Genomic DNA, 18,729 nt, shown 5'->3' on the forward strand with positions numbered 1-18,729 from the left:
TAATGTGGTAGTGAAGTGTGTCGCTGCTGTCACCGGCCTTAACTGGATCGCACCTTCCCATCACTACCTGAAACCTCCACATTTAATCCAGCAAACTCCTTCAGTCCATCAGAAGCACTCAGAGCAGAGCCACGTCCTCACTAGCTTTCTGTCATAGCTCTCTGCCACAGAACACTCGGCGGGGGTTGGTTTTCAGAGCCTTAAATAATGTATGTAGACCTGCAGGACAGAGAGGGAGGGTGAGCGAGTGCCTGTGTGTGCAGAGTGCCAACGTATACTGTGTCTTCTAATGCTTACAAGACCTTTGTTGCTGTTGCTGAATTGGCAGCTAAATCCCAGGGCTTTTTGCAGGGGCCTACTTTCACTCCCCTCCATTGTAAGCCTTTCTTTTGTGATCAATGTGCCATAGACTCTTACACATATCCACTGTAAAATACACACACACACACACACACAGATTACCATAAAGTAGGGAACAATTACGGTATTATCCTGCAGTCCTGTAGAGGGAAATGCTTGCAGATATATACAGACCAACACACATAAACACACACACACACTCAGATCCCGGGGTGTTAAATGTCCATGTGAAAGCGTCCCATTGTTCACCTGAGATAAGACTTCCTAATTGGGGAAACTGGTGAAAGTTAACGTGCGTTCCCATAGGCTGCAGATGCATACAAAAGGAGGGACGGCTACTCATAAGATTATTCTCTAAATTTAGAAGTAATTACAAGCAGGAATGCTCCGCTTTAGCTGCTCACAGGTGGCAAAACCAAAAACAGATGACCACACTGCCCCCTATCAGTGCACACGTGTACTGAGGATCTCTGCTCAGCACATAAACTGTCTCTCTGCAGCAGCCTCCCTGTCACTCAAAATGCAATTCTCAAACTGGATGGTGTTTGGCTGGAGGGAAAGAGTGATCCAGGTTGGACAGTATGTAAATAATGTGCATTTTACACATAAAGGTGGCGTGAACAGGGCTGGACTCGCGAGATTAATATGTTTTTGCCCTGCGTGTGAAATTTGCTTTGAGGGGATGTGAAATAAGGTGATAAAGTGAAAATCTCCAGGGGAACAGATGCTGAGGCTCTCACCCGTATTCCTCCTCCTTCTTCTTCCTCTTCTCTCTTGTGCACACACACACACACACACACACACACGAATGCTCATTTCATCCTACACCGCACCGATTCACTCCTCATGTGCTCAATTTAGGAGGGACTACAAGCTCAAACTGCATGCTGAAATCTTTTTTCCATGCAGGATTACGGGGCTTCAGCTGCAGATTTGTCTGTAGTAATGCACTGCAGAGAGCTGCTTTCCTCCGCGTTTCTCTTTAATTTCGGCAAGAGTAATAATGTAATTCAAAGAGAGAAAGGAGAGAGGGAGAGCAAGTGGAAGGGTGGAGTAAAAACAAAACATTTACTATTAAACACAACAAACAACTCCCAGCCCCGATGCCACTAATTTACCCCCATCCTCCCGGGGGTTTAAGTCCACACTATTCCTCCTCTCTGATCCCCGGCTTCGCACTGACAGCCACTTTTCCTCTTCCTTCTCCGGCTCTACACTAATCCCCTTCCAGCTATAGAGACAGGATGTTTAGGGGCTTATTTACTCTTGTAAAAATATGGCTTTTTCACAGTTTCCTTTGAAGAGACCCCGTGCCAGAGCGATGCGTATGGTGCAAGGGTTATTTCCGCCTTCAGATCGAGCTGCAGAGGGGTTTTTGGTCTTTGAACTGAGATATGAAGGGTATTCAGTGGGGTGTATCGCTTCTTAAGACAAAAGCCTCTCACAGAGTCACTTATTCTGCTGTTGAACACTGAGTGCGAGCTTTGATCTGATTCTCTAATGTAGAATATCATGGCAAGTGTGTAACACATCCCTTTAATTGCTTCACTTTAATATATAAACTGTCCACTTTACCTCTTTAAGAACTCTCTTAAGTTGCCACACTTTCTCTGGAGATACATGAATTATTTGTTGATCATTAGCAAGTGATGCTTAAAGGCATCCTAAATTGTTTATGAAGATAAAGTTGTTGCACCAGACTGCACTCATGTTTAACTCATGTATTATGAATGATTTGTTGGTACATTTGCTGGTACATCTGTTAAAGAGTTATACTGGGATGTGCAGGGACTTCAGTCCCAAATCTAAAGTTTCCCAAAATAAAAGTCTGGAAAAATGTATGAGCTGTTTGTTGCCAACAGAATGAGATGACACGACTGTGAAAAAAAATACCACGTGTTTCTGCACTTACTGACAATGTTGTATACCAGCACATGTAGCTTTGATTTACTATTTATTAATAATGGTTTCAGAAAGTCTGACAGAATACAGCCATTTCAGGTGATATTTAGACTATTCAATTACAGGTATAATGAATAACAACCCTTCCAGGAACACGGTGTAGTTCCTCATTGTTGTGGTTCAGTCGGACACTGCATGCATCTATGCATCTATCGGTCTTTTGACAGATTTATGTCAAAATGTCTGTATAACAAAAGTCACGTTCTATCAGCATTCAGCCTCTAGTTGTGCCCATTGCAGTGACGTGATGAAAAAAAATGCTAAAGTTATGTTTCAACCCCGGTTGATTTGGCAAAGCAGATTGTTGCTTCTGGCAGTAAAAGCAACTGCAGTTCAGCACTACAAGTCCTACAGTCCTGGGGGTGGCAAACATTCCTCGAGCAGCTACCTTGTCAGAAGATACAACAGAAGAGCCACTGGGGCGTCTGTTATCATAAAAAAGCCAACAGTTTCTCTTTTTCCAACTCTGATCTGATTTCATGCTGTATCCGTGTGAAGGCAACGAGTAGGGATGGCGGACTCTGCCACTAATTAGACAGCTGTACTGATACTGTCCAAACTGATTGTCATTCAGATTGAAATTATGGCATGCAATCAAACTTTAAGACTGAGCAACTTTTTTCTGGTGCTGAAAAAGTTTATGTCAGTAATGTATGTTAACCCTGAAGTACAAGGCTTTTGGACTTCCATTATAGTCAGCGTTGCCCTGACAGCTACTCTGTCTTCCTCTATAATGTGTCTTCTTCATGCTGCAATGCCGCTGTTTTCTGTCTAGCAGCCGTGACATACCTGGGCTAATCAGCTGTCACACTCCTCTCCTCTCAGCAATTAGAAAAGGCTGGAAAAGGGTTGCCGTTCCCTCCAGTGTCCCGTTTGATTCTTCCTCACCTCCCGTAGCTTGTTAAATTTACATTTTACGCATTAAGGCAGACGCTTTCTTACCCAGAGAGACTTAGAATAAGCGGAGAGGGTGAGATAAGTCAACATCAGTGAATCGCTGTGATACTCATTCTTATAGGTCATTCTTATACAAGGCAAAAAAATGTCTTGAATCAAAATGTATTCCTTTCCATCTGGCGTTGTGAAAATTGGAAATAGGCTCATATTTCTGGCGCAGGATCCTGATTTTCATCTTTTGTTGTAAAGGGAGAGTGACAGAGAGGGTTGTTTATTTATATATGCAGGTAGTTTAGATTGTTTATACTGTACGTTCGCGGGACCTTTGCCAAGCAGTAGAAAGATATGAGGACATTATGCCGGGTGGGATAAATGTCACACTCATACCTTATGTCTGAGAGTTTTATATACATCAGCAGCCACAGCAGCAAGCATACATCAGACCAAATGTAATGCCACAGGAATCCTTATGAAAACTCCCCTCTGTGAGTCTCTGGAGGAGCCCACTGCGGTATTGTGGCTAATTCTACTAGCTGTAGCTTAAAGTGGCTCATTCATAACCCGGCCAACCTCGGGTATAGTGATTATATTCTGTTCATCCCTCGCTTCCCACGTAATTCTCTCTTTCATCTGTTCCCTGACCTATGAGTTCATAGCCTGTCTCTGCACAGGAGCTGAGGTGAATTGATTCTGCAATGTATTTTCATGTCAGGGCCTTGACTTTTTAGCCAGAGGGGGAGAATTGCCTCTTTTATATCCAGTTCTTCATGTGAGGTGAAATAGTGCTGCCAGAGTCTCATTAGATTTGCAAAAACCAATATCTGAGTCTCGGGTGCCTTCAAGTGTTTCTCGACTTTTTATTTCCTTTTCGGGGTAGCACTGAGCGAACAAAACGGGGGCAGCATTGGAAGAAAAACAATAGAGAAAGGAAAATCAATTGCCCCAAATTCACCCGTTTCTCCTTCACTCTATTAGCTATTCAGCCATTCAGGCATGTTTCGATCGCTTCAGAATTTTTTGATGTGTAGTGTCCAATTCATCTGGGGTACCTGGGAAAATTACACTTCACATTCTTCAAGACCGCTCCCTTATCTCATTGACAGAACGAGATATGTAGACAGAAAGAGAGAGAGAGACAGAGAGAGATGAGGGAGAATAAAGACAGAAAAAAAAAAAGTCACACTGGCATGTCAACAGCTGAAACGTGCGATGAGTTCGTCTGACTGATATCGACTGCCAACTTATTAAACAAAGCACACAAGAGCTGTGACCACCAGCAGCGACAGCAGCAGGGAAATCGACTCATGAAGCCACAATAGAAACACAGAAAGCATAAAGCACCAGCAAAGCCTCTAGAAACAATCACTAGCTATGACAAATTGCCACCTCCAAATTGGTTGTTTTACACCACATTTTGCTGCATGCTTTTTGCTAGATTAGCAGTAAAAGGCAAGGCTTAAAGGTAAGCCTGTTAAGTAAGGCAGAATGCTTAAGGTACACCTGATCTGTACCCGCTGCATGTGTGTGCTGAGGAGTTGTACTTGCGTTTTATCACATGCTACACTGTGATAATAAGAAACAAATTAATTGAAATGTGTACAGATGTATCTGTTTATTTGCCAGTGCTGGTTTGGGCTGAACCAGCTACTCATAACACCACTAAATAAAGTCTCCCTCAGAAGTCATCTGTCTAAACAGGGAGTTCTTGCAGCACAACAACCTGTTACGTAACTTCCAAAAATCCAAAGACTACATTTACAATTAACTTTTATACCTATATTGATATATGGAGAACTGTGCTTTACAACTGTTACTGTATATGAAGTTAATATTTTTCAGTTATCACTCAACTACACAACACACCAACTAACAACAAGGGTGTGAGGACCAGACAAAATTTTACATGCTTTTTCTGAGAAGGCAGGTGTGACGAATCATAGCACTTCAATAATTGTTTGTGTTTTATTGCTGATTTAAAGTATAATCCATACCTGTATATAGTGGTTCTGAGTGGTCACCTTTATCCGCTGATGAAACATTTCTATCCTGATGGAAGTGTGTTTTCAGAATCACAGTGCCTCATTCCAGGGCTCAATGAACACTTTCATGGGTGTAAAAAGCGATGTGAATCATGCATGTCACCTTTTGCAGTCACCAGATCTTATTCCACCTGAACGCACATGCGAGGTTTTGGAATTACTATTTTGGCAGCACTCCATTTTCCTCAAAACAGCAAATGAGGGGGCACCCATCAGCTCAGTTGGTAGAGCAGGCACCCCACGTACAGAGCCTTTGTCCTCACTGCAGTGGCCTGGGGTTTGAGCTTTTTCCTTTAATTTGTCACCTGCCTGTACGTATGGAATAGTTACGCCTGGTATGTAGTGAAACTAATTTTTAAAACAAATCTCTGTGTCAGAAAAGGTCTGTGTGCTGCAATCTTTTTCAATTGAAGATGCATTTAGGGTCAGGCTTGTTCTTGATCATCTAAATAGAAAGGTAATATTGTGGAGATGTGCACTGTTTGACAAAGAGGGAAAAGGTGTCAACAGTATGAATGACCCGGAACTGTCTCCTGCTCCCCTGAGTTTACCTGTTAAGTATTTAGTTAATGTAGTTAAGTGCTCATATCCACAGAGCAATCAAAGTGTAGTTGCCGCAAATAAATGACCTTCTCCTGAACAGCTTGGTACCAAGTGGACCTACCTGTGTAACCATTTAAATAATTTTCAATTTTGTCTAACCACTTGACTCCTACTTTGTCCTGAAGTGGAGTAAAGGAGCATTGCAGAGGACCACCGTGCCCTATCCAATCCAGTCCTATCAGAAAACAGATTAAAGAGGAGACAGGGAGAGAAATAGACGGGGGGAGAATGAGCCAAATGGCGAACAGGAGTGAGGAGGATGTCTGTTGAATGCTCAGCCGTCTCCAAACTTGTCAGAAATACGGAGCAGACTTCGAGGAGATGGCTGGCAGAGAGGCAATCAATAAACTCACATTTCATAGTGCACTCTGTGTGTGTGTGTGTGTACACATGTGCCTGCTGTGAGTATTTATATGACTGCGTGTGTGTTTGCTGTATCAAATTCTCCAACCAGCTCATTGTAAGCAATTCCACCAGACTGATGAGACAAACTGTCCCATTACTAGAGAACATAGCCAGCCCTCGGCTCACTCAAACCTCCGCATAACCAAGGTGAACACAGCATCGGCCCAAATTAACACACGTGTGTATGTAACAAGTCTGAAGTTTCTCGTAAAGATTTTGACGTGTGTATCAAAGCGGATTCTCCTCTCAGTTTCGACTCATTTGTTGAACGTGCAGCTGCATTTTCTGTTTCTGAGCTGTGTTCTGTACCATAAACTGAACTAATTCTGAAGGAAACATTTAAAGGTGCAGTATGTAAGAATTAGCCACCTGCTGAATTCATAATATGGGGCATTATATCACTAGAGTTGCCACTAACTGCTTCTTACTGTAGCTGCTTTTAGCTAGTAAGCTTAGCTAACCGTGCAGCTAGCGGTCATTTTTGCTGACTGTCACTCTACAAAGTGGCAAGGGGCTAGCTAGTTAGCATGCTAATTTCATTAGATATCCTGCTACATGATACTGAGATGTATTCAACTTGATGTTGAAAATGTAATTTCTTCGCATTCTGCTGATAATTAAAGTTAAGCACACATTCTTACATATTGCACCTGTAAAGGAGTCCCATTGTGTTTTTCTTCCTTTTCTTTTAGTATTTTGTACAGGTTCTTGTGCTTGTGAACAATCTTGAAAGTTAAAAAGGTCAAAGTTAATTTTAAACTGACCACTCCAGAGAGAGTCTGTAGATGGCATGATAGATCAAAATCTTGTTCCACCTCTCTGGGCTCCAAGTTTGGAGAGAGTTGCTGGTGTTCAGCCATATTGATTGAAATGTCCAGGATGCAGACACAGTGTCGGGCTGGACGTTCACATTAAAGCCAGTTAGATAGACTAAGGCTGGACAAGTATAACTTCTTTGTTCTATCCTTACTGAATCTTTAATGATGCAATGCCGTCACCTGTCCTGTGTAATTGATCGCAATCGATCCTCCTCAGTGATGACCTTGACTTTACAGTATCTCTTTCTGCCTGTCTTCCCCCACACATCCCCCTCCGCATCCTCTTCTTCTTCTCCTCCCTCTCCCGCCAGGCCTGTAGATTCAGCTGAAACCTCCTGTAGTCCTGTTTGCAACACTGAAAAGCAACGACTTTATCTCCCCCACGCAACCCAGGCTTAGGAGAGAAGAAGACGAAAAAGAAGATGAAGAAGCGAGAAGGAGTTGTCTCAAAACAACAAATCAAACAAGAAACCATACACAATCCCCGGCGGCACAAGTGCTGTGTAACACCACTCAGCATTTTTTTTTTTTTTTCCTCTCACTTATCTCTCCCACTACTCTCATTCCCTTCTCTTCATCTTTACTTTCCTCAGTAAATCCATCTTCCCCCACGTCTCATTTCCCTGTGTTCTTCTAACTCTATTTAACTCTCTTTGACTTCCTTCTTTGTCGTTTTTTTTCCCTCCCCTCGAAACTTTTTCCGTCATCGATTATTCCATTTCTTCTTTACACTTTTCATTGTATTCCATTTTTGGCAGCGGACCATTATACTGGCAGACAAACACTGGGTGTTAGCAGCGTTCATGGCAACATGCCACATCCGTAGGAGATACTTGAAACAACATGTATATTGATATTGTAACAAAACAAAAGCTATAAATCGATCTCATATTGGACCTCACCTCTCTCTCTCAGTCCGTCTGAAATCTCTTGCTCCATCCCCAGCTTTCTTTTCCTCCTCCCCTCGTTTCATCTCATAACTACCTCTATTCCCCTTATTTCTTTTCCCCCCTCCCTCCTTTTACTCCTCCCCATTCACAGACATCGTCCCAGCTATCTATCTGCCTCTCCCTCCCCGTCTCCCCTTCTATCTTATCGACCTCTCTCTGTCTCTCAGTGGGCCAGGAAAACACTGCGAAGGCTGAGCTACTGTCCTGGTCGGGGAAGAGCATTGACTTTTTGATGTGTTCCTTTTCTTTTCTCGTCACAGACTGTGTTTGATCTTGTTTCCCTCTTTAAGCGGAGAGAACAAAGCCTGTTTCTTAGTCTGCAGTGGTTGTGGTCTTTTAGGACAAGGTGGTAGCCATAAGCCTTCAAAGTCAGAAACTCTCTGGAGTCCTTTCTTCGTTTTTGCTTCTGTTTTTATTGCATTAGTTGTCATGGAGTGGAAAACAGTATATCTTTATAGTAACGGTGTAAACCTTAAAAAAAAAAAAACAAGTACTATTATATAAATATTTTATTTTTTACCATTGTATAAATATACAGTATTGATTAACTTATGTACTTTGATTGCAATTTCTTTGGTCACCCACACAGTGAGTCAATAAAAAAGAGGAAAACTTTTCTGTGAATTTTAGGCACTGTTTCTAATGCTATTGATGTGTTGACTATTTTATTGTAACATCTTTTCTTTTTGGTTTTTTTATTTGTGTTATTTTTTTAAAAAAGTCTGTGATTAATTGCAGAATCAGGAGTCTTGCTTTGATGACTGCCATGTGTTTAGGTTCGATTTTGTCTCCAGTCGATTCTGTCCTCTCCTGTTCTCTCTGCATCTGTCATTACAAGCCACAAGAAGATGTGTGAAAAAGAAAAAGGGAAAAAAAAGGGTTTTGGCGCATAGTTTTACTTTTTTTTCTTTTCTTGCGCACGTCAAAAGAACGTAGCCTGTGTGGGTTTGTGTGGAAGATCAGCTTCACGAAAAAAGATGACATTTTGAATGAGTTATGTCTGTCTTTTGCACTAATTTAATAAAGCCGTTACTGAAAATTCCCACAATGCTGTTTTGCAAATCGTGTGTTTTGCTGAAACTTGATGGAAGGAGCTGCACACACACTCTCTGGAATGCTGGATATTGGCTATTTTGACGATTTACAATATTGTCATGTCATTATCCGTAACCGCTTATCCCTTTCCATGGGGTCACGGGGTGTTGCTGCTGGAGCCAATCCCAGCCTTGTCTCAGGTCGAGGGCAGGGTACTCCGCCCTCACTGATGAGCAATGTGGGGTTCAGTATCTTGCTCAAAGACACTTCGACATGCAGCTCAGCCTTGCCCTGAGCCGGGATTTGAATTAGCGACCTTTCGATCACTAGTTGACCTGCTCTACCCGCTGAGCTACAACCGCCTGATTTACAATATTGTCCAACTCTTAATTTCCAATATCACCCAATACCTTTATATGCAGGCTTTTTACACCAAAACTGTTAGGTAACAACATTACATATCTCCTTTTGTGGAATTTTATTGTGATGCCCCACTGGATGCATACATAAATGCAACATGGCTTTCCAAATGTAAACATTGTCTGTGCAAAATAAGAGAACAAACTTCAGTAAACTTCAACTTAAGTTATGGAAAAAAGTGCTAATATGGCACTGCCATATTTATTATTTTGTAGAGTTTTTAGAGAGAAACATTTTTCCTCAAACAACACTACAGACAATAACAAGGAAGATACATATCTTCAGTCCAGAGTGTGAGACCCACAGCACTCTTGAGAATGAAGTACAGCCTTTTTCAACTCAGAGTCCTCATCTAGCCATTGTGCAGTCAAACACAACATGCTAACCTGGTTAACACTTGAAGACCAGATATCTTTAGTGAAGCTAATGGATACAGCACCAGAAATTAGCTTCTCGACGTGGCTGTAAATATTACAGTATAATTCAGGTAAGCACTAGTCTGAGAAATGCTTGCAACTCGGCATGGCATAACGTGGCTCGAGAAACTCCACAAGTTTGGTGAATCCTTGATCTTGACTGATAGAAAAAGGCTGGTCATCCAGTGAGATACACTTCATGATTTTCAGATCGATTGGCTCTCTCCACCTGGGGTGGTCCTTGTTGTATTTTTGCTTTTTTTCCTCAGTTGACAAAAACTATCTTGTTGTGTTTTTTCTGGTGTCGGCTGTTGCTTCTTTTCATCACTTTGCTGCACAAATGTAGTGTGTAACTCTGCATGATTCTTGTGTTTTGATGTATTAAAGGATGACGCCTTGTTTCCTCCTCTCATAACCAACATTTTGCAGTCATTGCAAATTGCAAATTTGCTATTCGTAGGTGACACTTGGACATGGTTCCAAACCACAGACATGTCATGCACCGGGCGAGCAAGCTTGTGAGCCATGGTTAGCAACCCATGAGTCTAGCATGTTGTTGTTGTTGTTGTTGTTATACGTCATCATTCATGCGCCTGTAAACGTCCCATGCTGCGTTCAGCCAGCTCAGAAATGTTGAAGCCTACAGAACAAACATTGCTTATGAAAACCTGTGACCAATAATTCCCGATATTACATTTTTAAGTAAATGTTGTACATTCCTAGTAGATATACTTTACATGTGTGTCTTTGTCTGAATAATTTGACGTTAGGAAAAACACACTGATTTCAATTTGAATCTACCCTAGCAATGTTTTTTTTTTCCCCTCACTGTGGTTTCTGTGTTTGCCTCAGCCCAACACATTCCCACTCACAGCTTAACCCACAACACAGCAGGTCAGTGGTCATACGCTTCAAACCACAGTTTTACGGAGGCTTTACCTACCCTAATAGTATGAGTTTTGCAAACTGTCACAGTTTGGTCAGGGCAAGGCACTCTCTCACTCTTTATACTACTGCACTAGTGAGGTGCTTCAGCAAATGACACAGGAGAGCAGGGGTGTAACGGTATATGTGTTCGTCACTGCACAGATATCACGGTCTGGTGCATGCAGTCATAGGACAAACACGTCTGACTGTCAGATGGAGTGAGTGTTTGTCAGTGGGCAACATAGAAAGTCTTTTTACAAATGCCATTGAACAACAAAAGACACAATAAGAGAAGATGGCAAATACAACATTGTGTAATCAAGTGTGCTGTACACTATGACGAGTTCAGAAGAGACACCAGAGCGTCAGCCCACTTTTTTTCAGCTGTGTGAGAACATCTGGTGGATCGGACTATACAAACTGAATAAATAAACAGAAGAGGAGAACAAAGGTATCCATGCTGTTTTTAAGCAGCCTCTATAAAGGCAGACGGGGTCACAGACATTACTGAGGCAATTTTCAAGCTTTTGTATTTTTTTTTTTTTAATCACTCCTGCATTAATATTTGTCTTTGTTCAGTGTTTACTGCTTAATGCACTGCCAAGCAAGGTGAGGCAGCTTTACTTTCTACAATCTCATCTAAAAAAAAAAAAATTGAAGCAGATATAAGCACATTTTTTTCAAAAAGTTGAATTACCCATTTGAGCAGTCTGACAAATCAAATAAAAGACTTACATTTTTAAACTCCATTCAAAGCCACAACGGTACAAAAACTACAACTTAATGGTTGCAGTGTTGGTGTGCTGCATCTCATCTGACATGACATCTGGGATCTTCCTTGGTTTTTCTTTTCTCTAATTGCTCTAATGTTTCTGTATAAAAATCGTTGAAATGGCGACGCAATGTGTGAGTATGCAGTTCTACCTCAGCTTGTCTCCTGTTTCAAATTTACAATTTGTGACTTTACTGTTATGTGGGACCAAGTTCTAAATCATACTGTAAGCCATCAAACAGCAGTCAAAGTTAACAGCCAGCTGGTGAACAGTGGAGCATTTAGCAGCTAATGAGCCAGATATTTCTGCTAGGTGTGAATGGAGACCTAAAACAGAAACTCGAGGAGAGTAAATATTACACCTAGATTCATCAGGTCTCCTGAAACACAACCACAATTGAATGCAAATGTTTCTCTGCTGAATGTGTTAATGTGTTATGAATTGCGAATCAGCTTCATAAGGTGATGACACTGAATGTCAATGTTGTGTTTAGAACTTCTGTTCTGCAACACAGAGGAACTGCAGGCTCAGCTCGTTCAGGCAGCCTCTCTGATATCACCATGAAGGTGTTATGTCTGCAACACATTATCCGTGTTGCTGCAGGACCGCCATTGCACCTGACTGAAGTGATTATTAATTCAGCATTTTTTAATTTATTTATGTTTTTTTTTTTTTATTTTCCCTTGCACTTTGGTTAATTTTAGGAACCAAAATTACAGGCAAGCGACTAGTGGTGGGACAAATTATTAAATTATTATTATTAAAGTGCTCTTGATAACATTCAGCCACTAATTGTCACATTCCTTCTCTCCTTTCCACTGCACTCACGGCACAACATCGCTGCTGTTGGAATCAAGTGGTTGCTAGTTTGTTGCACTAGGTAACAAGCTAGTGAACGTTAACAGTGCTGGTTAGTCGGCAAATGTTAACGTTTCTTACTCTAGCTATTTAACAATAACGTTGCTGATGCAAGCTAAGGACAGTATGCTGGACATATACTGTATAACCCAGCTATATTGTTATGTTTTTGTTTTTTATTTTAACAATTATCGACTGTTGAAAAAAAAATAATTTTAGACCCGACAAATATTTCTGAAATGATTAATTCACAATCAGTGATTAGGTTTAGGCAACACAACAAAACACAACAAAACTTTTGCTAGATTACCCCGGTAACAAAAGATTAACATCAAAGAAAGGTGATTGGTCGGTTGCTATGGTAGTTCTGAGGCGACATTAAATATGATGTTAGAGGAACAACTACAACGTGCCAATATTAGATTTTGCTTCCAGTCTGTTTTTTTCTATTCTATTTTCCTTTTGTTTCAAACAAACTGCTGACGCTGCCACGTGCAACCCATCTCTCTGTGGGAGATGATATGTCACTGGGCGAGACCTTTCAGATGAAAAGCCTTCCTGTATTGTTTAAAGGTTCAGTCAGCATGGTGTGACATCAGTATCTGGGTTAATATATAATTAGCCAAATGATTATCGCACAGCAATTCATAAAGATAGTTTGTAATTACAGGAGCTCAGCAGTGAACGCTCTGCTCTTGAGTCTCGACTAAAAGCAATTTTCTGCCCAAACACCTCAGGGTGCAGTTATTGCTCAGGGATTTTAAAGGTCAGCCACATAAACCATGTTTATGCGTGTTTGTAAAGTAATCGATAAGATCTCCACAGTGATTGTAAAAGGTACTTTTTAGCCTCTGTGCAAAGCAGTGCAGAGACAGTAGAATTGGGCAGATGTGATGACAGCAGTTGGACCTCCTTGAGCCTCTTTGGCAGCGTTTTGAATAAGCAGTAAGGGTGGAGAGGAGTGTTGAGTGGCAGAGGAGTTAAGAGACTTTTATAGAAGTTAAATGCCTGAGTGAGCTGAAGGCTGTCATCGTGGGGTGTGAATATCCAAACAGTTTGGGCTGCCGAAAAATACAGACGTGCAAGCTAAACCACAGCTTTTTGAATTGGACTCAAAGTAACAACAAACATTACTTTATTGGGAATTTATAATATTATATTAACAGTGACCATGGAGTGGCAGAGGATTGGGGTTAGAAGGCTTTGACTCGGTACGATACCATCCTTTACACAGAAGCAAAAAGTAATTGATGTTGTTAGGAATGAAGGATGGCTTTTTTTTTAAGGTGGCACAGTGTTACAAATAAGCAAGCCTCTTGATGGCCTTGGGAGACAAACTGTTTTCAATGTAGTAGGACATCATTCAGTGACAACAGGTTGTTAATGAGTTGGAGATCGTCCACAGACGTCTCACTGAGAGCAGGACGGTGACATACCTGGGGGAGTTCAGCCTACTTGCTATCTATGAGAAAGTTTACAACAAAGTCCTTAAGTCCAAGTCGCTTGTTGATGCTTTGGAGCACCTGGCAAATCTGATTTTCATAATGATGCTTCTTGGTAGTAACAGAAGCTTTATTTATGCAGAAAGAAAAACAGAAAAATCTTCCTTAGTTCCAAGTGACCCACTAATGTTTCTCCAGGATTCATGCTCTGTGTTAATGGTGTGGTAATTTCTGTACTTGACATTAATTAACAGATACATTAGTCGACTTTTACTTAATAGACCCAGTCACTTTTTAAGGACACGTCAGCTGGCCTTTCCACAATACATCTGGCCCTTTCCCCTATCCTAACTGGGTGACATAGAGAAACATCAGTGACGTTCTTTATCTTTTTAAGAGCCAGCTTTCTATTCAAATCCAAACAGAATTTCCATAAAATTAGCAAAAGAAAATGAGGGGAGAAAGAAAAGAAAATCTGTTTCCATCTACTTCCATTATGCAAATACTAAGACTTGGGCACATCCAGATAAACAGCTGGTGGCCCGAATTCTCCAGCCCAGTCTACTCAAATTGCAGAAGTCGAGAATACAATGCAACAAGATGGTGTCATTAAAAATGAGTGTGAGTAGAAACACACTCAGAAGACTCAGACTACACAAACTCTGATGTGCCAAATCAAGAGAAAGTAGACAACCCAGAGAATACAGACAGCATAGTGTAGGTTTAAATTTTGAACTATTTACACAAAGGAGCTCCACAATTGTTAACACATGTTGTGTTATAACCCAACTAGCCAATACAGATATCTTCACGGAAGTTAACCATTCCCATGTCTCACTACGTAGGAGCAGCACAGATAGTGGTTACAGGAGGGTACTGCACCATAAAATAAACAGGAGGGGGTAGTAAAAGCCAGATGAGAGTCTAACCTAGCCTGGCAAATGCTGACATTCAAGCATACAAGGGGCATTAAAGATCATGCCAATCTGTTACAACACAATAACTGAGCTGTGAAGAAAGTATCTCCTAGCCATAACTATTACACAGAGACCCACATACAGTAGTGGGGTCCGGCCAGAGCAGCAATGTGTCTCCTATGAAAGGTGCAGGTTGGTGTACTCATCTGGAGAAGCATAAAGAAGAAGTTTTGGATTCAACAAGATGACACTTCAACTTAACATTAACATTAGTGTACATGTGCATGTTGGATGTTATGGATCAAACACTTTGCAATGTTTAAGTGAAACTGGAATTACAATATCTAAGATAAATGAAGCTCCAGATGTTGGTCAGTCCATCCCAACTGTGAGTTGGTGGATTACATTTCCATTTCATTCCCCATACATTCCATTTCTTCCCCTACCCCTCATTTTCATGTGCACTCTTGAGTTACAATGGAAAACTCCCCCTATGAAATGGGACAACCCTTCAGGACCCTCATATGTCACATGTTGTCATCTATGGTCTTTATATGGAGAGACGTGACCAGACATTTCCGCTGTGCCACTCTCAACTGTGGTTATATCTCCATTGTGTTACTGTGGCAATCCTGGTGTCATCACAATGCCATCTGCCATTTATCCGATGGAGCTGGAAAAGCATGGACGCCTACAATCAATTTACAACGTCACTCTACCAGTCAATTCATCCATATCAACAATATTGCTTTATTTCCTGTTAACAGCAGTGCTTTATATGCTAACATATCAATCTGTGCTCTTACCCTGTCAGTCTGCATTGATTAGAGGAACGGTACTAACTGCAGCAACCTCGCTGCTGGACTTCACTTCCAGGTGTCGTATGTCATCACAGGGAGGAATGCAACACTGAAATGTGTCAAAATGCAGGGCTGTCATGCACAAACCAGCAATAACAATGTAATGTTAGCTACAGAGACATGGGCAATACATTTATTATACTGATGATAAAGAAAAGGACCATTATACCATCATTCAGTGCCTCTGAAAAACCTGTTTGGATGACCATGGAGCATTGGACCATTGACTTTCTGGCCCAACAATAATTGGCACACCCTACTCCTAGGTGTGAACGTGCAAAACAAAGGGGTAAGGTTTCGTGAAAAAGATAAGAAAGCCTTAAAGGTATATTCCGGTGCAAGTTTAATCCACTGTGACACCGAGTAAGACCCCTTGACAGATGACGTTTGCAGACCGCTAGCTTACGTAGTTTTAGCAACCTTAGAAATGGCCGCACGATAACAATACGCTGCAGTCTATGACTCCACCAAGAAACCACACTCGGTAAGCGACTCGCAGGGCCTCCCCACAACAGGAAGCTGCAGCAGTAGAGTAATGAATTGTGTTCACTTTACAATAGCAATCCAGCTAAGCCAGCAGAGGTTTGATGCCTTGAACTATGTGCTGTGACTCTGTTTGTACTGTTGCTGACGTTTGGTGCTGTTCTGAGCATTATTTGTGGCTATGAGTGGCTTTTTGATGGCGGTTTCTTGTCTTGAGTCAGTGAGCAGGCTTTTTTTCCATTGTGGGGTGCAGGAACATAGGGACAAAACAAATAGTTATCATCTACACAAGATTCCAGTGAATGGCAGACGCCAACTAGGATGAGAGTCATACATATAGATATTATAGCAGTTATAATAATGGGCGTTCTGTTCCTAGTTCATGCAGCATTTCCTTAGCAGCACAGTAAAATGAAACATCAGCTGGTTGCAATCTCAAATCAAAGAGTCCATTTCATTTATTCATGATTTATTTAATGCTCTGTCTGGACTCTTCAGCAACATGGAATGCATTTTAAATTCAGCTTCATACACAGGTAGCTGTCAACTTTAACAAATTCAGTCAGTTTTCATCACAAACTCCCCACGTTTTTGTACTATTTTATAGTGTGTGTGTGTGTGTGTGTGTGTGTGTGTGTGTGTGTGTGTGAGACAGAGAGAGGAAATGTAACAGCTACCTCACTAATGGTTAGACTATAAACCAGCACAAAAAATACAATTGCCAACATAACATAGCCACCATGGTCTGGAATGACACACTAAAAACACTCACAAAAAGTAACATTTTAATTTCAGAACACAAATGGCAAACTTTTGTTTATCTGGTAATTATTCGTTCTTATACAATCGGGAGACTGCACAGGGTATTTTATTTTGAAGACTCACCGCAAGCTCCATGCCGTTCCTGTGGCTCTGACTTCCTGCCAGCCCGATCTGCTCAGTGTAGCTTGTTGCGGCTTCCATAAAAAATAGACTAGGCAACCAGAACACAAAGCAGCCGAGCACAGCTTGACTCCAGTGTGTGCCGGAGCTGATCCCAGCCACTTGTGATTTGCAACACACTATCTGCTACTAGCGGAGGGAGAGTGATAGCAGGTTCACAAAGAGGATGCTTTTTGGTAATTTTGCTAACAAAGGGGACAGCATCCCCCCTCAAATCGCCTACTGTATACATGTGTATGTATACACATATGTATGTATGCATGTGTGTGTGTGTGTGTGTGTGTGTGTGTGTGTGTGTGTGTGTGTGTATATATATATATATATATATATATATATATATATATATATACACACACAGAAGTAGTGTCCTGGAGTAAGAGCAGGGTGACTCTTCCTCCACGTCTCTGCGGTGTCAAAACAAACCCATCCATTAGTTGAGCATTTTAATTTCACCAACTAATTAGAAGTGGTTGCTTTATAGCTCTGCCTCTGTGGAAGATTTCCTCCCCACAGTTCCCTTTCACTTTAATTCAGGAAATGCCAATAGCAACCATGCTAGCCAATAATAATGATACTAATATCCTCTGTTCGCCATCTCCCACTCAGCCATTCAGACTCATTTATTCCTCCTAGATGATCATTTAGCACCTATTAACACAAGATCCCCATCTGTAATGACCACTCAATTATCATTTTCACTCTCATTCTACTTAGGCTTAGCAAGGTTAAGTAACGCCCTGAACCTGTGACGAATGTTGAATGGGCCATTGGCAGATATTGGTGGTAATTACAACAGCAATATATTCAACCAAGACTAAAGGGGTCTCTTTATTTTCTCCTTCATCCATCAACTGTTATTGTCCCTCACTCATCACTCTCATAAAGTAGCATCACCTGCCTCAATCTGTTGGCAATGTCTGTGCGATCCTTAATAGTGGCCAGTGACCCAGACAAATGCATATACACTAGTTCAGAAGGAATCTAGGCTGCAAGAATGGTAATGTTTGCCAGTGGTCCACCACCTTAGCCCACCTTGGTAGACTGACATATCTGCACATCAACATATTGGATAGCTATATCTGGTGCAAACATTCATGGTTTCCTCTAGATGAATAGTATTAACTGAGTAACTGATTTTTCACCATTGATTCTAGTCCCAAGCTGGCCATTTTTCTCTGATGTTGTGGTTAGGGTGGGAAGCTTGAGTGCCAAGATGATGTCATGCTGTTCTGTTGTGTAAATGCAGGCGATCTAACAATTGTTGTCATTTCAGCAGTCATCGGCTGTTTAGCAAATGAAAAGTTATTAGACAATTAAAATCTGGAGGGACATTAGGCCATATTTTGAGGTAAAACAACACATTTCAAGCATTTGCTAACATTAGCATTCACCCACTCACTATCTAACGTTACTGTTTGATCACATCCAGTGTGTTTCACTTCCAGACTTAAAATAAATGCATCCAAGAAGTGTGTTGATATTTTAGAACTCATATATCACCTAGGAAGCAGTGGAATTTTAAAAAAGATTCAGATTCCCTACCTTTACATACATTGCAATGTGGAATGTAGCAGTACTTTTGAGCTTCCCACCCTGAGCATGATGTCAGAGGAAAATGGCCA

At 41.3% G+C, this 18,729-nt stretch overlaps 1 protein-coding gene and 1 long non-coding RNA gene across 4 annotated transcripts in view; one reads left to right on the top strand and one right to left on the bottom strand.

Moving 5' to 3' along the window:
- Positions 1-18,729, top strand: part of cdh13 (cadherin 13, H-cadherin (heart)) — a 393,409-nt gene that overhangs the window by 329,795 nt on the left and 44,885 nt on the right. The window contains exon 15 of one of the 2 annotated variants that reach the window (XM_037107512.1): positions 7,396-9,079. The exons of the other annotated variant lie outside the window; for it this stretch is intronic. Coding sequence (XP_036963407.1) covers positions 7,396-7,403 — 8 coding nt within the window. The 3' untranslated portion in view covers positions 7,404-9,079. Of the gene's footprint in view, positions 1-7,395; positions 9,080-18,729 lie in introns of those variants that run through there. 2 annotated transcript variants of the gene reach the window in all.
- Positions 14,774-17,277, bottom strand: LOC119024584. Of its 2 annotated transcripts, none has more exons than XR_005076510.1 (3): positions 17,051-17,277; positions 15,629-15,731; positions 14,774-15,495 (listed from the first exon to the last, which is right to left on the bottom strand). It is a non-coding gene; the product is annotated as an uncharacterized LOC119024584 (long non-coding RNA). The 2 variants fall into 2 exon arrangements; XR_005076511.1 differs by having other exon boundaries at positions 14,774-15,513.

Source organism: Acanthopagrus latus, chromosome 8 (genome assembly GCF_904848185.1).
Source record: "Acanthopagrus latus isolate v.2019 chromosome 8, fAcaLat1.1, whole genome shotgun sequence".
Lineage (NCBI taxonomy): Eukaryota > Metazoa > Chordata > Actinopteri > Spariformes > Sparidae > Acanthopagrus > Acanthopagrus latus.